General features: G+C 38.8%; 1 protein-coding gene across 3 annotated transcripts in view; it reads right to left on the bottom strand.

The window, feature by feature from the left end:
• Positions 1 to 765: 765 nt before the first annotated feature.
• FRS2 (fibroblast growth factor receptor substrate 2) overlaps positions 766 to 17295 on the bottom strand; it is a 117282-nt gene continuing 100752 nt past the window's right edge. For all 3 annotated transcript variants that reach the window (XM_066368536.1, XM_066368538.1, XM_066368537.1), the window contains 5 exons: positions 10865 to 10957; positions 9596 to 9782; positions 8098 to 8256; positions 7198 to 7361; positions 766 to 5732 (listed from right to left, as the gene is read on the bottom strand). In XM_066368536.1, coding sequence (XP_066224633.1) covers positions 4782 to 5732; positions 7198 to 7361; positions 8098 to 8256; positions 9596 to 9782; positions 10865 to 10930 — 1527 coding nt within the window. In that variant the 5' untranslated portion in view covers positions 10931 to 10957 and the 3' untranslated portion in view covers positions 766 to 4781. The remainder of the gene's footprint in view (positions 5733 to 7197; positions 7362 to 8097; positions 8257 to 9595; positions 9783 to 10864; positions 10958 to 17295) is intronic.

Genomic DNA, 17295 nt, shown 5'->3' with positions numbered 1-17295 from the left:
ATAGTAAAACTATAAATAGGTATCCAACCAAACTTTTATTGGGGTTTTATTGCAATCTACTTTCAGCAATGAGGGGAAAGTAATCATAAGACCGCCGACCAGATTTTATTCAACAAAGCAGTGTTTCATGAATGCTTAAGGTCAGTGTATAGTCAGCTCAGCTTCCAGCATCAACTTGAGTACCTCATCATGGAAATATAGGCCAGAATGACAACAGCAAGCCATCACAAGATCCTAATTATCTAAGATTAAACCATATTTTACATATAATTTTTGGGACAGTATACCGATACTCTACAATAAATAAGGATTTAAAAAAAGTGTTGCTTAGCCCTTGTTGAACTAAATTCAATTATTAGCATATTCTTTAAGTACTCCAGTTAATAAAGGCTTGATAATATTTCAAAAACTCTGACTTTTCCAAAGATAAAAAATTAGTCATTTGTTATGACAAAAATTAAGCTATAAAGCACATTCACACTTGTCTTGAAACACATGTTTACATCATATATGAAATAACTTCTCATGCCTGGAGACATGGTTCATATGGCAAAAAGTCATACACAGATGACAACTAAAGGGTGATCCTCCCATCTATCTCCACATCCTCCAAAAAGCCACACTCGGCCTCAGTGTAAAAGTCGGATTTTATTGCCATGCTACAAAATGTATGAAGTTGGCACTGATAGGGAGAAACAGAGAACAAACAGTAGGGAGGGAGAGAGGGCAAAAGATGTTGTTACATATACAAGGTTTTAATCAACAGTGGTAAATTTTGCCAATATTAAAAATGCAAACCAAATTTAAAATGCTGATATGAAACAGCATTAAAATACAATTTATGCATAGTACAGTATCACTTATGTCTTTTATTAGAGAAATGTGGAATGTGTATAAAAGAAAATAACCATGGGGGTAAAATTCGTATGTCATATACAATTTGGCAATGGTAGTCCCACTGTTAGACAATTTCTTATAAAAGAAAAAATTAAAAATCTAATAGGCTACCTTTATACAAAGTTGCTATATTTATGCCTTTATGTAGGAAAAAAACATTTATAATGCAAATTAGGACATACAATAATCTTACAATATTATACAATGTAATGAAAATAAAAACATAACACAAAATTTGTCCTTTATAAAATGTATATTTTGCATTTCCTAATGCAAATGTGGCACACCGGTGACTACTGTACTATTAATACCAGTCTGTCATAGATTTGCAATTGTAATGACACTACTAAAGAATTGTGTTATACCCAAAAAATGAGGAAGAAGGAATGGGGAATAGGGATGTAAAGAACAGGAAAGATAGATATGGTGCTGGTTTGGGCAGAGTATATATATATATTGTGGTATGTCATAAAATAGTTAATTTTTCAAGCCAAAAACATTTCCTATACATTCTGGGATTTCGTACCAATGCCTTTATTCAAATTTGGCAAACATCAGGGAAAAGGTGATTAGTACCATATACCTCACATTTCAGAAATATGAATGAGATGCCAATATATCAGTTACTTCTGAATGTTGTCTCTGGTGGTATGTCTATTTCAAGGAGATATATATATATGTATATCTATGTATGTATATCTACAGAGATATACATACATATATATTTACACATACACACATACTACACATTGCACAAAACACTTGGGCATTATGGGTTAGGAACAGCACAGGGGAGAATGGAAAGACTTTTTAGCTTAAAACTGTTACCTTGAGGCAAAAATATGGTGGCACATTATTGGGAAATTATGAAAACATAAGGCCCCTGTCCCATTTTCAATAGAACATTATTGAGGTACATTTTTATATGTTGTGCCACAGATTTCTTTGGGAGGGGAAATAAACACTAGCTTGACTTATAACATTGGACTGTGGGGTCAACATCAATATCTATAAAAACAAAGATTGCTTGGCAAATTTTTCTAAGTCCCAAATGTGATCTATTCTGAATATACTGGGAAGTGAAAAGCTTTTTGATGAGTCTTCAAGAGTAAAGTGCATATCTCGTCACTCCACAGCAGCAGTAAATAAAAGGAACTATTTGCCAATCTTCCTGGAGGGAGAGAAGGCACCATATTTTCATTTTTAAAGGAAGATGAAACTGGGAAATAAAACACACTAAGAAAAAACAGTCAATATCCGCATCAGTTTCCAATCCTGGTCTGGGATAAAAGCTGTTATGATCTATATGAATAAAAGAGGATTCTATTTGGGAAAATATATGAACAATGATTATATTTCCAAAACTGAAAAGTGGGATCACATGGTCTATCAACAGAACAAAATATCTAAAATTAGGTCTGTCTCAGAAAATCTGAAACACATGGCCACAATTATATCCCAATAAAATATCTCACTCTAAAATGTACCTAGCAATAGGTACATCTTTCCAAGACAGGGCTTAATGCCCACTACTAGACTATTGCAAAGGACAAGGAGTGTTCTACATACTTTTTATTAAATAGGAATACAGGTGATTTCCAGAGACATCTAGAAATTAACACCAGTTGTATGTATACATCTTCCTAATACTCATAGTACCTAAATCAAATTATTAGCAGACAAATTGGTCCCATTTTCATTTTTAAAGCACACAGTATTTAAAGCATAAACTGCAATGATTATATTGGAGTTACCTAAAAAATATATAAAAACTAATTAGAATCTGGAAGGAGAAATGAAAAGGATGAGAAAAAGAAAATAAAGTATCCAACCTCCAAAATGAATAAATAGGTCAGCCCTTCCATTTGGAGGTTAATGTTCTGGTCTTGACTGCTTATTTCAGAGAAAACCATGTGCACTACAATAGTTCCATCACAATTCTTACTCCACATTACAAAAATCAAAAATCATATAAATTTGGCACGATTAGCAATCTACTCAGAAGAAAACATAAATGCAACAATATATTAAAAATGGAAACTGCAAATCTATACCACTGCTCTCTTTTTAGAGAACAGTGAACACTTTAGTAAGCACCAAGTTCACAGAAGGAAAAAAAAAACTGCTATGCACACAACAATGGCACTGAAAATAACAGACACCTTTAATAATTTATTTTCTTTATAATGGTCCCATTCTATTATTTAGCTAATCCATTCACTGCCCTATAACTGGTTGAATGCTATATGACCAAAAATTTTTCATGCTAAAATAACCTTAGTTACATCTGGTAGATCCAGATCATAATCTCAAACTTCCTCATATTTAGAGAAAACGGTAAAATATTTTGCAAGGTTACCTGACCTTTTCACTCTCGTCTTCTCTAGTGATTGGGAAACTGGAACATTCTTGATTTTCCTAGAGTTAGACATATGACCTCTTGTCAGTTTATACAAGCTTCAATTCATTTTACATCCTAAATTATGACATAATCGCATTGCTACAAGACTTGCACTGTACCTGCTATGCTGGCAATAATCCTAACATTCCATCGAAATCAGGGATAAGCAAATATCCAGCTCTGAGTGAAGAACAGCAGAGCTAAGGAGCACTACCGTGGGCAAAGTACAGTTGCAGCCGTGTGACTTGAGGGATCACTGCTAAAGTGCTGGGGAGGGTGCCCACAGAGAAAACTCAGTACCTTTAGGGGACTCTGCACGGTAAAAGTAGCTTCAGGTATTTTCTCAGCTGCTAAAGAGATCACCTATGGACACAAGTAAAATTTAAAACTGAGAGGATGTTTTTATCAACTTGAAAAGTAAACAGCATATAAATAAATACTGGACAAGGGCAACCCTGTTATAGAATAACAGTAAGTTCCAAATGAACCTTCAAAACCACAATTTGACAAAAATGCAAACTAAACAACAATAAACACATAAGCCAATTCTAAAACTATATACAAACTCAAACATTTTAAATTGAAAAAGACATTATGCAACAAAGTAAGACATCCCAAACACCAAAGGAAAACAATTGAAGGTAAATGGCAATTCAATGGCACAAATGCCTCCAGAAACAATGTTATTGTTAGTAATCCATAGGAGAGACACTTTCAAGAGATCATGGTTCAGATTTTCAAATGTTTTAGGGTAAAATGACCTGAGACTGATTCTTGAGCCTACTGTAATTCTGACTAAGAAACCTGGGCATGCCCTTCCAATGACATCATGAGATGAATAAAGAGAAAATCTTCTCCGCTTCCTGCCGTTCAGCACACAAACAGCAAACCATCCTCATGGACACAGAACTTTCTAGTAAGCTGAAGGCAAAGGAACTGACTGGTATATAAGGAGTGTGGTACTTCTATTTCCTTTACAAATAGTTTGGCTCAAGTCAAAAAGCCTACAATTACTAAAATGAAGGATTCCTCATCTTGCGTGCTGGACGCCACATACCACGAACAGTGAATTTACAAATACTACTTTCAGAGCCTAGAGTTATCTGTTAGCAATGCACATTATCAAGAGGCTTTATGAAATGTTTTAAATGCCAACCATGACTTAGACATGAATGATATGCATAAGTCCAGAATATTGACACAAATCAACCAGCATGTCACTCACTTCAACTCTCATTTTAAATAGGCACTGTGAAAATGGGAGTGCTGCTGTACAGTAATGAGTAGTATATAATGAAATTAGTGTTCTTTAATGAGTACCTGCTCTACATTAATTCCCTTTAGTTAAAGAAGCACATGAAATAGTAAAAAAAAATTTCATCAGTCTATAAAAGGAGTTAGTGTTTAGAAATGAAAATGAAGCACTTGCATCTTCATTTTTTAAAAATTCATAAAGGTGCAAACAACGTAATGCTTCCCAGGCTCACATGGGCAGATCAGTACTATTATGTCTAGTTTTCCTAGATGTACCATCATCCCGTGGTAGTGCTTTCTGCAAATTTGACATAGCAGCAGTTTTCTCAATGTCTATCACAGCATACAGCTCTGTGCGCCTGGTAGGGGTCTGTGGAAGAGGAGTTGTAGGCGTTTTTGGAGTCTGAGGGTTGTCGGAGTCACTGCCACCTTCCAAGTCAACCTGTATGTAATTGAGCTGCCTGTGTTCTAAACTCGGGCGCCGGATATCAAAATTAAAGACTGTCGGTATACAGTCCCGACGCCTTGAATATTCTATTTTGTGAGCACTTGCTGGCACGGTTACATTCTCTGTATTTACATAGTTATGCATTGGATCTAGATTATTATGGTAGCCGTTTAGAGATGGGGTCTTTGGTCCTAAATTGTCATCTTCATCCCTACTTAGCTTGCGGGCTTCCCAAACAGGAGGCAAAGATGGTAAATTTTCATAGTTTAATAATGCAGTTCTTCTCTGAGCTGAGTTGTTGATATTCTGGGTATCTGAGGTACTGGTGGATGTCAGACGACCTCTCCTGACCCCTGAGGCACTAGGGATAGATAACCCATTTATATTTTCATACACCAGCTTGTTAACAGAGGGCGCATCTCTTCGCTCATCACTGTCATATCCAGTGTCCCATTCTGTGTTATTTGCACCACTTCCACTGGCTTGATCTCTTCCAATTTTCTCCAGTTTCTCTTTTTCCATTAATTGCTTTTGAACAGGAGTTGGTCCTAAGACAAATCTGACTACTTCGGGTTCAAGATGAACCTGAGGGTCCCTGTCCTCAATACTACTTGGTTCTTCTTTTGGAGTGTTGCTCTCAGCATTAGAAATCCTTGCCTCCAGTGGGATATGCACACTTGTGCAATTTTTCCGCTCCTCTTGCACACCTGTAGTGTTAACATAGGTGTGTACCTAAAACAAAACAGTAAAGTGAATGAGTAACTTGACCCCCCCAAAAAAAAACCATGCAAAAACTTGAGGTTTCTGCACCTGGTTTTTACTAATATATACAAAGGGTGTAAGTTTGAGGAGAAGGGAATATAAAAATGTAGTTTCCTAATTTAGTAAAAGAATAACTACTTTGCCTGACCGGTAGTGGCACAGTGGATAAAGCATCAACCTGGGATGCTGAAGTCCCAGGTTCAAATCCCCAAGGTCACCGGCTTGACTGTGGACTCATCTGGCTTGAGTGCAGGCTCACCAGCTTGAGGCACAAGGTCGCCGGCTTGAGCAAGGGATCACAGACATAACCTCATGGTCACTGGCTTAAGCCCAAAGATAGCTGGATTAAAGCCCAAGGTTGTTGGCTTGAGGAAGGTGCCACTGGCTCAGCTTAAGCCTCCACCTTCCCCCCGTCTAGGCACATATGAGAAGCAATCTGTTAACAACAAAACTGACACAATGATGAGTTGATGCTTCTCACCTCTCTTCCCAAAAGAATAACTAATCTAAAGTGCAACATTATACTTGATAGTGAAACATAAAAAGCATTCTGTAAAAGAAAAATATATAAGGAAAAAATAGAGATTATCATTTTGGTACTGTTCTAGAAATTCTCATGAATGCATTAAACCATGATTCAGAAATAAATATTAAAAAGATTAAAATTTATCATTATGTACAGATGATTAGACTATATAAAAAATAAACTCTATTAGATTTAATAAAGAGTTCTATAAAATGCATAGCTATAAAATAAATACTAGCTGCTAAGAAATAATCACTAAAATGATAAGGAAAAGCTCAACAGTATTTTGGGAGACAATATAAAAAACATTTTTAAGTCTATACATAAAATTAGAAGAACTAAAAATAAAATTCAAAGTTGAGAGAAATGTAATTACAGTAAATAAGAACTCATGTACTGTGTAAAGAACATGAAAAAGTGATTTTTAAAAAAATTAAAACTTCTTACTGAAAAATAACTTATTAAAGCATAGACAATGTTTAACCAGATACTTTAGTCCTCAAATGAAAAATAGTCAGGAAAATTACATAGCTCTATAAAAATATTAACAACAAAATCAACCTTCCTGCTAGTAGTCCACTAATTATAAAAATTACTTATATAATTTAAGCAGTAGCATAAATTCTGAATGAATGGAGGTTATTGTAATGGGAACTGGCCATTAGTTATGTCTGTCTTTATCTTTAGATGCACCGCTCCTGTGAGCACACAAACTACTGTAATGCTGTTTCCCCCAGTACCTGTACATATTGCAGCCTACATCAGCAAATATACACTATTTCCTCTGATTCTTCACTACAAAAGTCTTATACAGACAATGAATGCTAAATTCAAACTGACTAAAATCTTCAATTCCACACCTAAACTCCACAAAAGCCATTATCCTGTTTGATAGAAGCATATGCTTACTTGTTCCTCAGCCACGAGCAAAGGATGTGTAGACTCTTCACCTACTGAAGGCAAGCGTGCACTTCCCACAGACGGATGTCTGCTGGAAGGATGGGAGGAAGCATCTCCAAATGAGGGATATCGGGGATACCCATTAGGTAAGTTCTGAGCAGCAAACCCTGGAGCTGAGTTTTTGTTTATCGATTTAAGAAGAAAAGCAGGACACAGAGGCAGGGGAGAGAGAATAAAAATGAGTGAGAATCCATCTGCACTGATAGGATTAAGGCAGGCGTTTCTGACAAGACAACAGAAACCAGGGCACAAAGAGCACGCCCCTATGCCAACTTTCCATTCATATTTTAGATAATACGGAACATTTAATTATCATATGTAAAATATTAAACATGTATATAATTATGGCTAACAGCTTTTTAAAACTGACGACCATTAAACTTACATTAGTTAATAGTGATCTCTAACATTTTATAGATTAAAGCCCCATAGTTTATAGCAGGGGTCCCCAAACTTGTTACAAAGGGGGCCAGTTCACTGTCCCTCAGACTGTTGGAGGGCCAGACTATAAAAAAACTATGAACAAATCCCTATGCACACTGCACAAATCTTATTTTATAGTAAAAAAACAAACAAACAAAAAAAAACAGGAACAAATACAATATTTAAAATAAAGAACAAGTAAATTTAAATCAACAAACTGAGCAGTATTTCAATGGGAACTATACTCCTCTCACTGACCACCAATGAAAGAGATGCCCCTTCCGGAAGTGTGGCAGCCAGATAAATGGCCTCAGGGGGCCGCATGTGGCCCGCGGGCCATAGTTTGGGGACCCCTGGTCTACAGTTTACAAACTATGGTTTATAGTGTTGATTAAATGCCATTTTAGAAGGAAAGTATATACTTACTTGTAGGTGTTCGAGGTGTTCTTGGGACTTCCAATTCTGTCTGGTGATTATTCCTTTCAACAACTGGCTCTTCCACCACATTTATACTATTATTTTGCATAATCTCTTGCAACATGTTAAATAATTCTTCTGCACGGGCACATTTAAAGGCAAATATTCCTACAAATATAAATCAGAAGGAACAATGGTTACCACATCTTTAAAAATTATATAGGAGCACCTACCTGTCAAAGAATAAAATTGTAAAATAAGAATTCTACGTACCAATAGCAAGAAAGCCTTTCAAAATAAATGTCTGATAAATTAATGATATCCCCTGTTTCAAAACATAAACCCAAATGAAAGCCTACAGAATAATTTGCATTTGTCTAAGGGAGATGGTCCAAAATAAGGCAGACAAAAAGATGGGAAGTGTACATTTCAGTCTGCCTTTTAACAGTAGGGGGAGCCCAACTCATCATTACCAAGGTAATCCTTTACCATTTGACAGGCCCTGATTCTGTTACCATGCTTCATTATAATAATTTTATAAGGCAGGAATTATCATTCACCTCTAATAGATAAAAGACAAAAATTTTAAAAATATTTCTTAAATTCATTTTAGAGGAGGGAGAGGTAGAAGGAAGCATCAACTGCCATATGTGCCTTAACTAGGCAAGTCCAGGGTTTCAAACTGGCAACCTCAGCATTCCAGGTCAACGCTTTATCCGCTGTGCCACCACAGGTCAGGCAGAGAAAAAATCTCATACTTGACAGAGGTAATGTGCCCAAGGCCTTTCAAATTGTATGTAGCAAAATAATCAATGTACTGTTCAACTCCAAGATTTAGGTTCTTTCCCCAACAAGTTATAACAGTAAATACAGTCAATTTACTGGGGCTAATCATTTACTAAAAATCTTAAAGCTAATATGAGTCAAAAGTCTGGACATAGAGAATTTACTTAATAAATGCTTGCTGAATGAATACATGGTTTACAAAATCCCTTTTCTTTTTTTTTTGTTTTTGTTTTTTGTTTTTTTTACAGAGACAGAGAGAGAGTCAAAGAGAGGGATAGATAGAGACAGACAGACAGGAACAGAGAGAGATGAGAAGCAACAATCATCGGTTTTTCATTGTGGCACCTTAGTTATTCATTGATTGCTTTCTCATATGTGCCTTGACCGGGGTGCTACAGCAGACCGAATAACCCCTTGCTCAAGCCAGCGACTTTGGGTCCAAGCTGGTGAGCTTCTTGCTCAAACCAGATGAGCCCGCGTTCAAGCTAGCAACCTCGGGGTCTCGAACCTGGGTCCTCCGCATCCCAGTCCGACACTCTATCCACTGTGCCACCACCTGGTCAGGCCAAAATCTCTTTTCTTAGCAAGGGCACTGTTTGGGTAATTTTTCCTATCAGGAGAAAGTAACATATTAAACATTGTATACAGAATAACTGAAAGGATAGTATAAATATTTCAAATGTGACAAGGTTTGTAGAAAAAAATTAAAGGTTCTACCTACCTTGTCCAGTTTGACACCGTCGACCACTTTCAAAAGAAAAGAGATTCGAGTCATAGCCATAGCGTCGTAGGCAGAGGTAGTGCCATTTTACCGAGTCACGTTTGCGAGTGTATAAAATCAGTTCTGTGTCTGTGAGCTCCATTATGCCAGAACCTAACTCATTCCCATCATCATCCACATTAATGACCTGAACAAGAAAGTTTAATTAGTGAGAACCTACTGCTTCCACTTAATAGTCACACATATTTCACCAATTTTTCAAGGAAATGTGCTGTGTGAATTGGCTCAGTTACTCGCTCCTTTGCTAGTTCACACATGAACCAATGTGCGGCAGGACTATGCGGCAGTACAGCACATGAACCTGCTCATCTCTGCAAGGACTCAGATTCCCACTGAGGGGTAAGTTCATATTAATATAAGGCCTTGCACTACTGAGTTTCAGAAAATGGCCAGAATCTACGAAGAATAGATAATCACTTAGGGAGAACTTACTATACCCACTTACTGGAACTGGGCAATGTGTTTTACATATATTTTTCCCATTGAATCCTCATAATACTACAAATTGCAGGAAATACTGTTTTTTCCATTCTACAAAATTGAAACAAAGTCTTAGTGATAATGCAACCTGCCCAAGGTCACAAAGCTACAGAGCTAGAAAGCAACAGGGCTGTGACCTACACCTAAGTCTGTATGACCCAGAGACTATGATTTATAGCAGACTGATTTCAGATGACAAGGACACTGCATAGCTGTGGATGAGTAAGGAATGGAGCATTTGGCCTCTAGGTAACAGAACACCAAAGAAGTTTCAAAATGATGAAAAAAAAAGATTAATTTCATGTCTACTGCAGGGTGGATCACAGTGGTGACTCAAGGTACAGTCCAGTTAAGAAATTATCCAGGAATGAATCAATGGCTGGAGGCCTGTCCCCACCTAAAATGCCTATACAATGGCATTTTAGAGAAAGTATACCAGAACTGTGTGGCTAATTGAATAGAGATGACAAACAAGAAAGTAAAAGAGGATTCCACACTGTCAGTAAGAAAACGTCATCATCACTTGTTAAACAAGAAAAGGCAGAGTGAGCAAAAAGAGAAATAAAACAGACTGGAGATAAAGTGAAAAGTAATATATATATTATATATTATTATATATATTATAATATATTATTATATATATTATAATATATATATTATATATATTAAGTGAAGTAAAAGAATATCCATGTAGGCACAGAGAGATATAATTCAAGCAGTGTTACTGACCTTAAACTTGTTCCGATGATTATCTGGGACAGTGTCTATATCTGGACAGCTACAACAGCTACCCATGGCTTCTTTCAGAAGACCATGTGAGTGCTACATGAAAAGATAATTCGGAAAATATCATTAGACGTAGGATATAAAAAAATTATAAAATAAAAACAGGTTTTAGAAATCATTTAACACAAGCCCTGCATTATTTTGATGAGGAAAAATTAAGCCCAAGAGGCTGACCTGTGGTAGCGCAGTGGAGAGAGTGTCGACCTGGAAAGTTGAGGTCACCGGTTCAAAACCCTGGGCTTGCCAGTTCAAAGCACATTCAAAGCACATACGAGAAGCAATCAGTGAACAACTAAGGTGAAGCAACTATGAGTTAATATTTCTCCCTCTACTCCCCCTTTCCTCTCTCTGTAAAATCAATAGATAAAATCTTTTAAAAAAAGAAGATGGTGATGATGAAAAAGTATACTAGCGTATAAACCAAAAGAAGTGATAAATAAAATAGTAAAATTAATTAAGACTCATTTGGTATTTAGCTCTAACAATATGCCGCCTAAGTGTCATGGCACAGAGATGATGAAGTCATAACAAGTGCTCCTGAAGAACCATGGTCTAAAGGGAAAGATAGAGGTGTGCAGATAACACATTATGACAACCCTTGTATTCGAACATGAGAAGAGTTCTGTAGGTACAGAAAAGGGAGTAACTAATTGTGTGGGTTAGGCAGGGCAGGAGACACCATTTGAACTGGTTATTAAAAAAGGTGAGCAAAAACAGTGTGCTAGGCAAAAAAAAAATAGAAGTACTTGAGATGGATAAAATAGTGTGTGCAAAGACAAAGGTTGTGAAAGTTGCACTGTGTTCAGGAGAAAGCGAGGCATCCAGCACAATTAGAGTTGAGGGTAGGAGGTAACACAAGCAGGGGCTAAACCAGAAAGCATCTTAAAGAAGGCAGGGATTGGGGACTCCAACCAACTTGAAGTTAGCCTGTCTTCAGTGTCCCCAGTCAAAGGGACATACCTCTATCATGGCATTTATTTATTCTACTGTAATATTTAACTGTCTTACCACCCACTGCACTGTGATCTTCTGAAGACAAGAACCTGCCTTCTTAATTTCCTAAGGCACTAAAGTATACTGCTTGACATAATACATGTTCCATAGTGTTTAATTTTTAAAAGTTAATAAATGTTTAATAAATTATAGGATGAGAAGGAATAAAAAAAAGTATCTTAAAAATTAAAAAAATTTATTGATTTAAGAGAGAGGAAGGAAGGTGGACAAGAGAGAGAGGGAGAGAGAAAGAGAGAAAGGGAGAGAGAGAGACAGATCAGTTTGCTGTTCCATTTATTCATGCATTCATTGGATGATTCTTGCACGTGCTGACTGGAGATGGAACCAGCAACCTTGGCATATTGGGAGAACACTCTAACCAACTGAGCTACCTGGACAGGGTCTTTAAAAACATTTTTAAAGCAGAAGGATCAATGATAGAAACAAACAAACAAACAAAAATGGCTTCTAGAAATAACATGTTTACCCTCATTGCTGACCACCACATAACTATAAAGAGCTAAAAGTTTACAATGGGTATGGCTTTGGTCTCAAAAGATGGTGCCTTGGCCCTGGCAGGTTGGCTCAGTGGATACAGCATCGGTCTGGCGTGCGGATGCCCGGGGTTCGATTCCCAGTCAGGGCGCTTTCCCTCTGACCTCTCTCTCTTTCTTCCCCTCTTGCAGCCAGTGGCTCAATTGGTCCAAGCTTGGGCCCTGGGCACCGAGGATAGCTCAGTTGGTCCAAGCGTCAGCCTCAGGTGCTAAGAACAGCTTGGTTGATTTGAGCATTGACCCCAGGCAGGGGTTGCCAGGTGGACACTAGTCGGGGTGCATGTGGAAGTCTGTCTCACTCTCCCCTCTTCTCACTTAAAAAATAATAATAATAAAAAAGATGGTGCCTCAAAAAAATGTTTTAAACTATTTCTCAAAAAGAGCAGAAAAATCATCCTTCCACTTGCCACCTTCACAGGCTACCTACGGCAGCACCTCCCGTGTTAGCAGGGATATATGAGTAGTGGTTCAACCTACTTGGGTCTCTATGCTGAATGCTTCATTATAATAATAATTAATGAGAAGCTGAACATGCGACACAAAAGTCTCGTACGCTATACCAAGGAGAATGGATTTTATCCTACACATGATCAATGCTACTAAAGAATTTTAAGGAGGAAAGTGGTGGTCAGGACTTCATTATAAATATATCCATCTGTAAAATAAAGTTAGAGTTTAGCCCAAAAGAAGGGAAACCAGTTAGAGACCACGGAAAAAAGAAATATGCTCAAGACCTAAAGCCAGGGAAGCAATAGTGGGGACAAAGATGACAAAGATGAATTTAAGAAACATTTACAAAGCCAAGTCCATGTCACTGAGTGGCTGGCTCGGCACAGGGAAGGCAGAGACGGTTTCCAGCGAGGCAGAGAAAGGGTGCGGACCTGAACAGCTGAGATAGGAGAGCCCAGTGTCTTCAAGCGCAAGTGATGGTGATCAATTCAGTTTTAGAGATGCCAAACTGAGAGTCTAGAGAACAATAAAATGGAGATACACAATAGAGAGTTAAGGACCTGAGTATGGGTTGGAAGGAGGTAAAATATTAGTACATATGTGGTATTTAAGCTACAAAACAGAAGACACTGCTCAAGGACAGTATAAAAAGTGGTCTGTGGTTGAAATCCTAAGGAATACAAATGTATAAGTATTGGAGTATATAGAAGTAAGTGAAGAAGAAAAAAAAATGTCAGAATAGTACAAAATAAGAAAAAGTGTTAGGAGAATTCCGTTCTTAAGAATAATAGAGGCAGAAGCCAAGCTGCAGTGAGCAAATGAAAGGTAAGAAAAGAATCCCCCACAGCATGAAAACTGTTCTTCCAAGAACAAGGTGAAGAACTAAAGAATACAGCACTAGGGCCCTGTGCCTTGGCTCAGTGGTAGAGTGTCAGCCTGGCATGCAGGAGTCCCGGGTTCGATTCCCGGCCAAGGCACACAGGAGAAACGCCCATTTGCTTCTCCACCCCTCCCCCTCTCCTTCCTCTCTGTCTCTCTCTTCTCCTCCTGCAGCCAAGGCTCCATTGTAGCAAAATTGGTCTGGGCACTGAGGAAGGCTGTGGCCTCTGCCTCAGGTGCTAGAATGGCTCTGGTTGCAACAGAGCAATGCTCCAGATGGGCAGAGCATCGTCCCCTGGTGGGCATGCCGGGTGGATCCCGGTCAGGCGCATGCGGGAGTCTGTCTGACTGCCTCCCCGTTTCCAACTTCAGAAAAATACAAAAAAAAAAAAAAAAAGAATACAGCACTAGGGCATGAACAGACATGGTTTCAAAAGAAAATATGATACTTGAGTTATGTACTGTTTTAAGATGATACAGATTTCTGCAGGTTTTATAATCATTAGGCCAGGTAAGGTTTTTAAATATAGGAAAAAACAAAGGCAAAAGAAGGGAAACAAAGGCTGGATCAAGACAGAGGGGAAAACTAAAGAAGCGCTCCAGGGCCAGGACTGAGACATCTGAGCAGAGGAGTGGAGGAATGCCCCACCCTCTCAGGAGAGAGGGGAGAAAATAAGGATGTGGGGAGCACAGTAGAGAAGCTGAAGGAGAGGCACATCTATCATCCTAAATTTCCTTTGTAAAATAGAAGGCAAGTCTGCAAAGTGAAGAGAATGACAGAATTATTCATTGAGGAGTTACCCAAGCAATGGTGCAGGATTAAGTAGGCTGTGCTGAGAACTCAGAGACTGCGAAGAAAGATTATGTTGTTTTTCTAGCTGCGCTCAGCAGTCCAGACTGTAGAAAGTTCAGCTGATCCAGGATCACGTTAAGAGGACAAGAAAATTAGAGGATATTGTCAAAACGGGGGAGGCGGGTAGTGGGGAGGAGGTTTAGAAGTGATAGATCATCTGGTCTGGTCAGGAAAGAAGTTAAGAAGAGGGCTGACTCCTGACCTGTGGTGGCGCAGTGGATAAAGCATAGACCTGGAGTGCTGAGGTCGCTGGTTCAAAACCCTGGGCTTGCCTGGTCAAGGTACATATGGGAGTTGATGTTTCCTGCTCCTCCCTTCTCTCTCTCTCTCTCTCTCTCTCTCTCTCTTTCTCTCCTCTCTAAAATGAATAAATAAAATCTTTAAAAAAAAAAAGAAGAGGGCTGACAAAATGGGAGAAAATGCGGGCACAAAGGAACAGGAGGCTTCAGTCAGGTTGAAGAATAGGTTCAGCATGAGGGAGACTGAAATAGCTGAAACAATGGCCGTTGAGGTCAATTTCCAAATAAAAGAGGACTTTTTTTTTTTTTTTTTTTGTATTTTTCTGAAGCTGGAAACGGGGAGAGACAGTCAGACAGACTCCCGCATGCACCCGACCGGGATCCACCCCGCACGCCCACCAGGGGCGACGCTCTGCCCACCAGGGGGCGATGCTCTGCCATGACCAGAGCCACTCTAGTGCCTGGGGCAGAGGCCAAGGAGCCATCCCCAGCGCCCAGGGCCATCTTTGCTCCAATGGAGCCTTGGCTGCGGGAGGGGAAGAGAGAGACAGAGAGGAAGGAGGGGGGGGGTGGAGAAGCAAATGGGCGCTTCTCCTATGTGCCCTGGCCGGGAATCGAACCCGGGTCCCCCGCACGCCAGGCCGACACTCTACCGCTGAGCCAACCGGCCAGGGCCAAAAGAGGACATTTTTTAATGTGGAGTTTTCTCCACATCCCTGACCCCTCTTCCTGAACCACAAACTCCTAGGCAAGGAGATGTATGACCTCTACTATTTGGAGACCACATTTGAGTTATAGCAGACCTAATAATATGCACTAATACTTTAAACCAAGGGTCCCCAAACTTTTTACACAGGGGGCCAGTTCACTGTCCCTCAGACTGTTGGAGGGCCACCACATACAGTGCTCCTCTCACTGACCACCAATGAAAGAGGTGCTCCTTCCAGAAGTGTGGCGGGGGCCGGATAAATGGCCTCAGGGGGCCGCAGTTTGGTGACGCCTGCTTTAAATAGTTGATGAGAAACCCTGTGATCTAGTTATCTCAGCACCAAGTTCATAACTCAGCAAAAAACATTAATAGACTTACTATGCTCCCTTAAGAAGGCAACTTTAAAAAGTAACAAGGGTATATTCAATAACAAAGAGTAGCTACTGTTTGGGAGGATCAATATTGCAATACATTTGCTAAGTATTTTAGAAAACACTGGCCCTGGTAGGGCAGTTCAGTTGGTTAGAGCATCTTCCCCACATGCCAAGGTTGCAGGTTCAATCCCTGGTCAGGGCACATACAAGAATCAACCAATGAATGCATAAATAAGTGGAACAAATCAATGTTCTTTTTCTCTCTCTCTTCCTTCCTCTCTCATTAAAATCAATCAATCAATCAATCAGTAAAATTTTTAAATAAAAAACTTTCTGCAGCACTAAGTTCCCTTCTAACTCCACACATTTTTCAATAAATAAATAAGTAAACATTGTCTTAATTTAATTAAAGCTATTTGTCCTTATTCTTTAGGGGCAGGAGGTGACAGCAAATCAGCAGGCAAAGTGACTGCATTCAAGAAAACATTTTTAAGAGAGAGCTATATAGTCATAGTAGGAAATTTTAACTTCTGATTGACATCAATGGATAGAGCTTCCAGAATCAACAAGAAAACAGCAGTCTTAAATGATACACTATACCAGATGGATTTAATTGAGATTTTCAGAGTATTTCATGCCAAAGCAGCAGGATATATACATTCTTTTCAAGTGCACAAGGAAGTATTTTTTTTTATTTTAAGCGAGAGGAGGGAAGATAATGAGACAGACTCCCTCAAGATCCCCAACCAGGCTCCCATTTTGGGAAGATGCTCAAATCAACTAAGCTATTTTTAGTGCCCGAGGGCTATCACTGGGACCAACCAGGCTATCATACCAATCTGCTCATACCAATCTGCAGGAGGGGAAGAGGGGGAGAAGAGGAAGAGGGAGGGGAAGAGAAGCAGATGACTGTTTCTCTTGTGTGCCCTGACTGGGATCAAACCTGGGACTATCCATACACTGGGCCAATGCTCTATTCACTGAGACAACTGGCCAGGGCCATGGAACACGTTCTAAATTAGACCACATGTTAGGACACAAAACTAGTCTCAATAAATATAAGACTGAAATCATATCAAGCATCTTCTCTGACCTCAATGGAATGAAACCAGAAATAAATCACAAGAAAAAAACTGATAAAACACAAACACATGGAAGCTAAATAACATGCTACTAAACAAAGAATGGATTAACAATGAGATTAAGGAAGAAATCAAGTTTCTTTGAGACTAATGAGAATAAATACATAAGGTCTACCAGAAAGTTCTGTCCGTTTCTATCACAACAATTTTTGACACGTAAGCACATGTTTATTTGGCGCAT

The sequence above is a fragment of the Saccopteryx leptura genome, chromosome 2, assembly GCF_036850995.1.
Source record: "Saccopteryx leptura isolate mSacLep1 chromosome 2, mSacLep1_pri_phased_curated, whole genome shotgun sequence".
Taxonomy (NCBI): Eukaryota; Metazoa; Chordata; class Mammalia; order Chiroptera; family Emballonuridae; genus Saccopteryx; species Saccopteryx leptura.
Note: the sequence above shows the minus strand (reverse complement) of the source record. Positions and strands in the feature narration are given on the sequence as shown.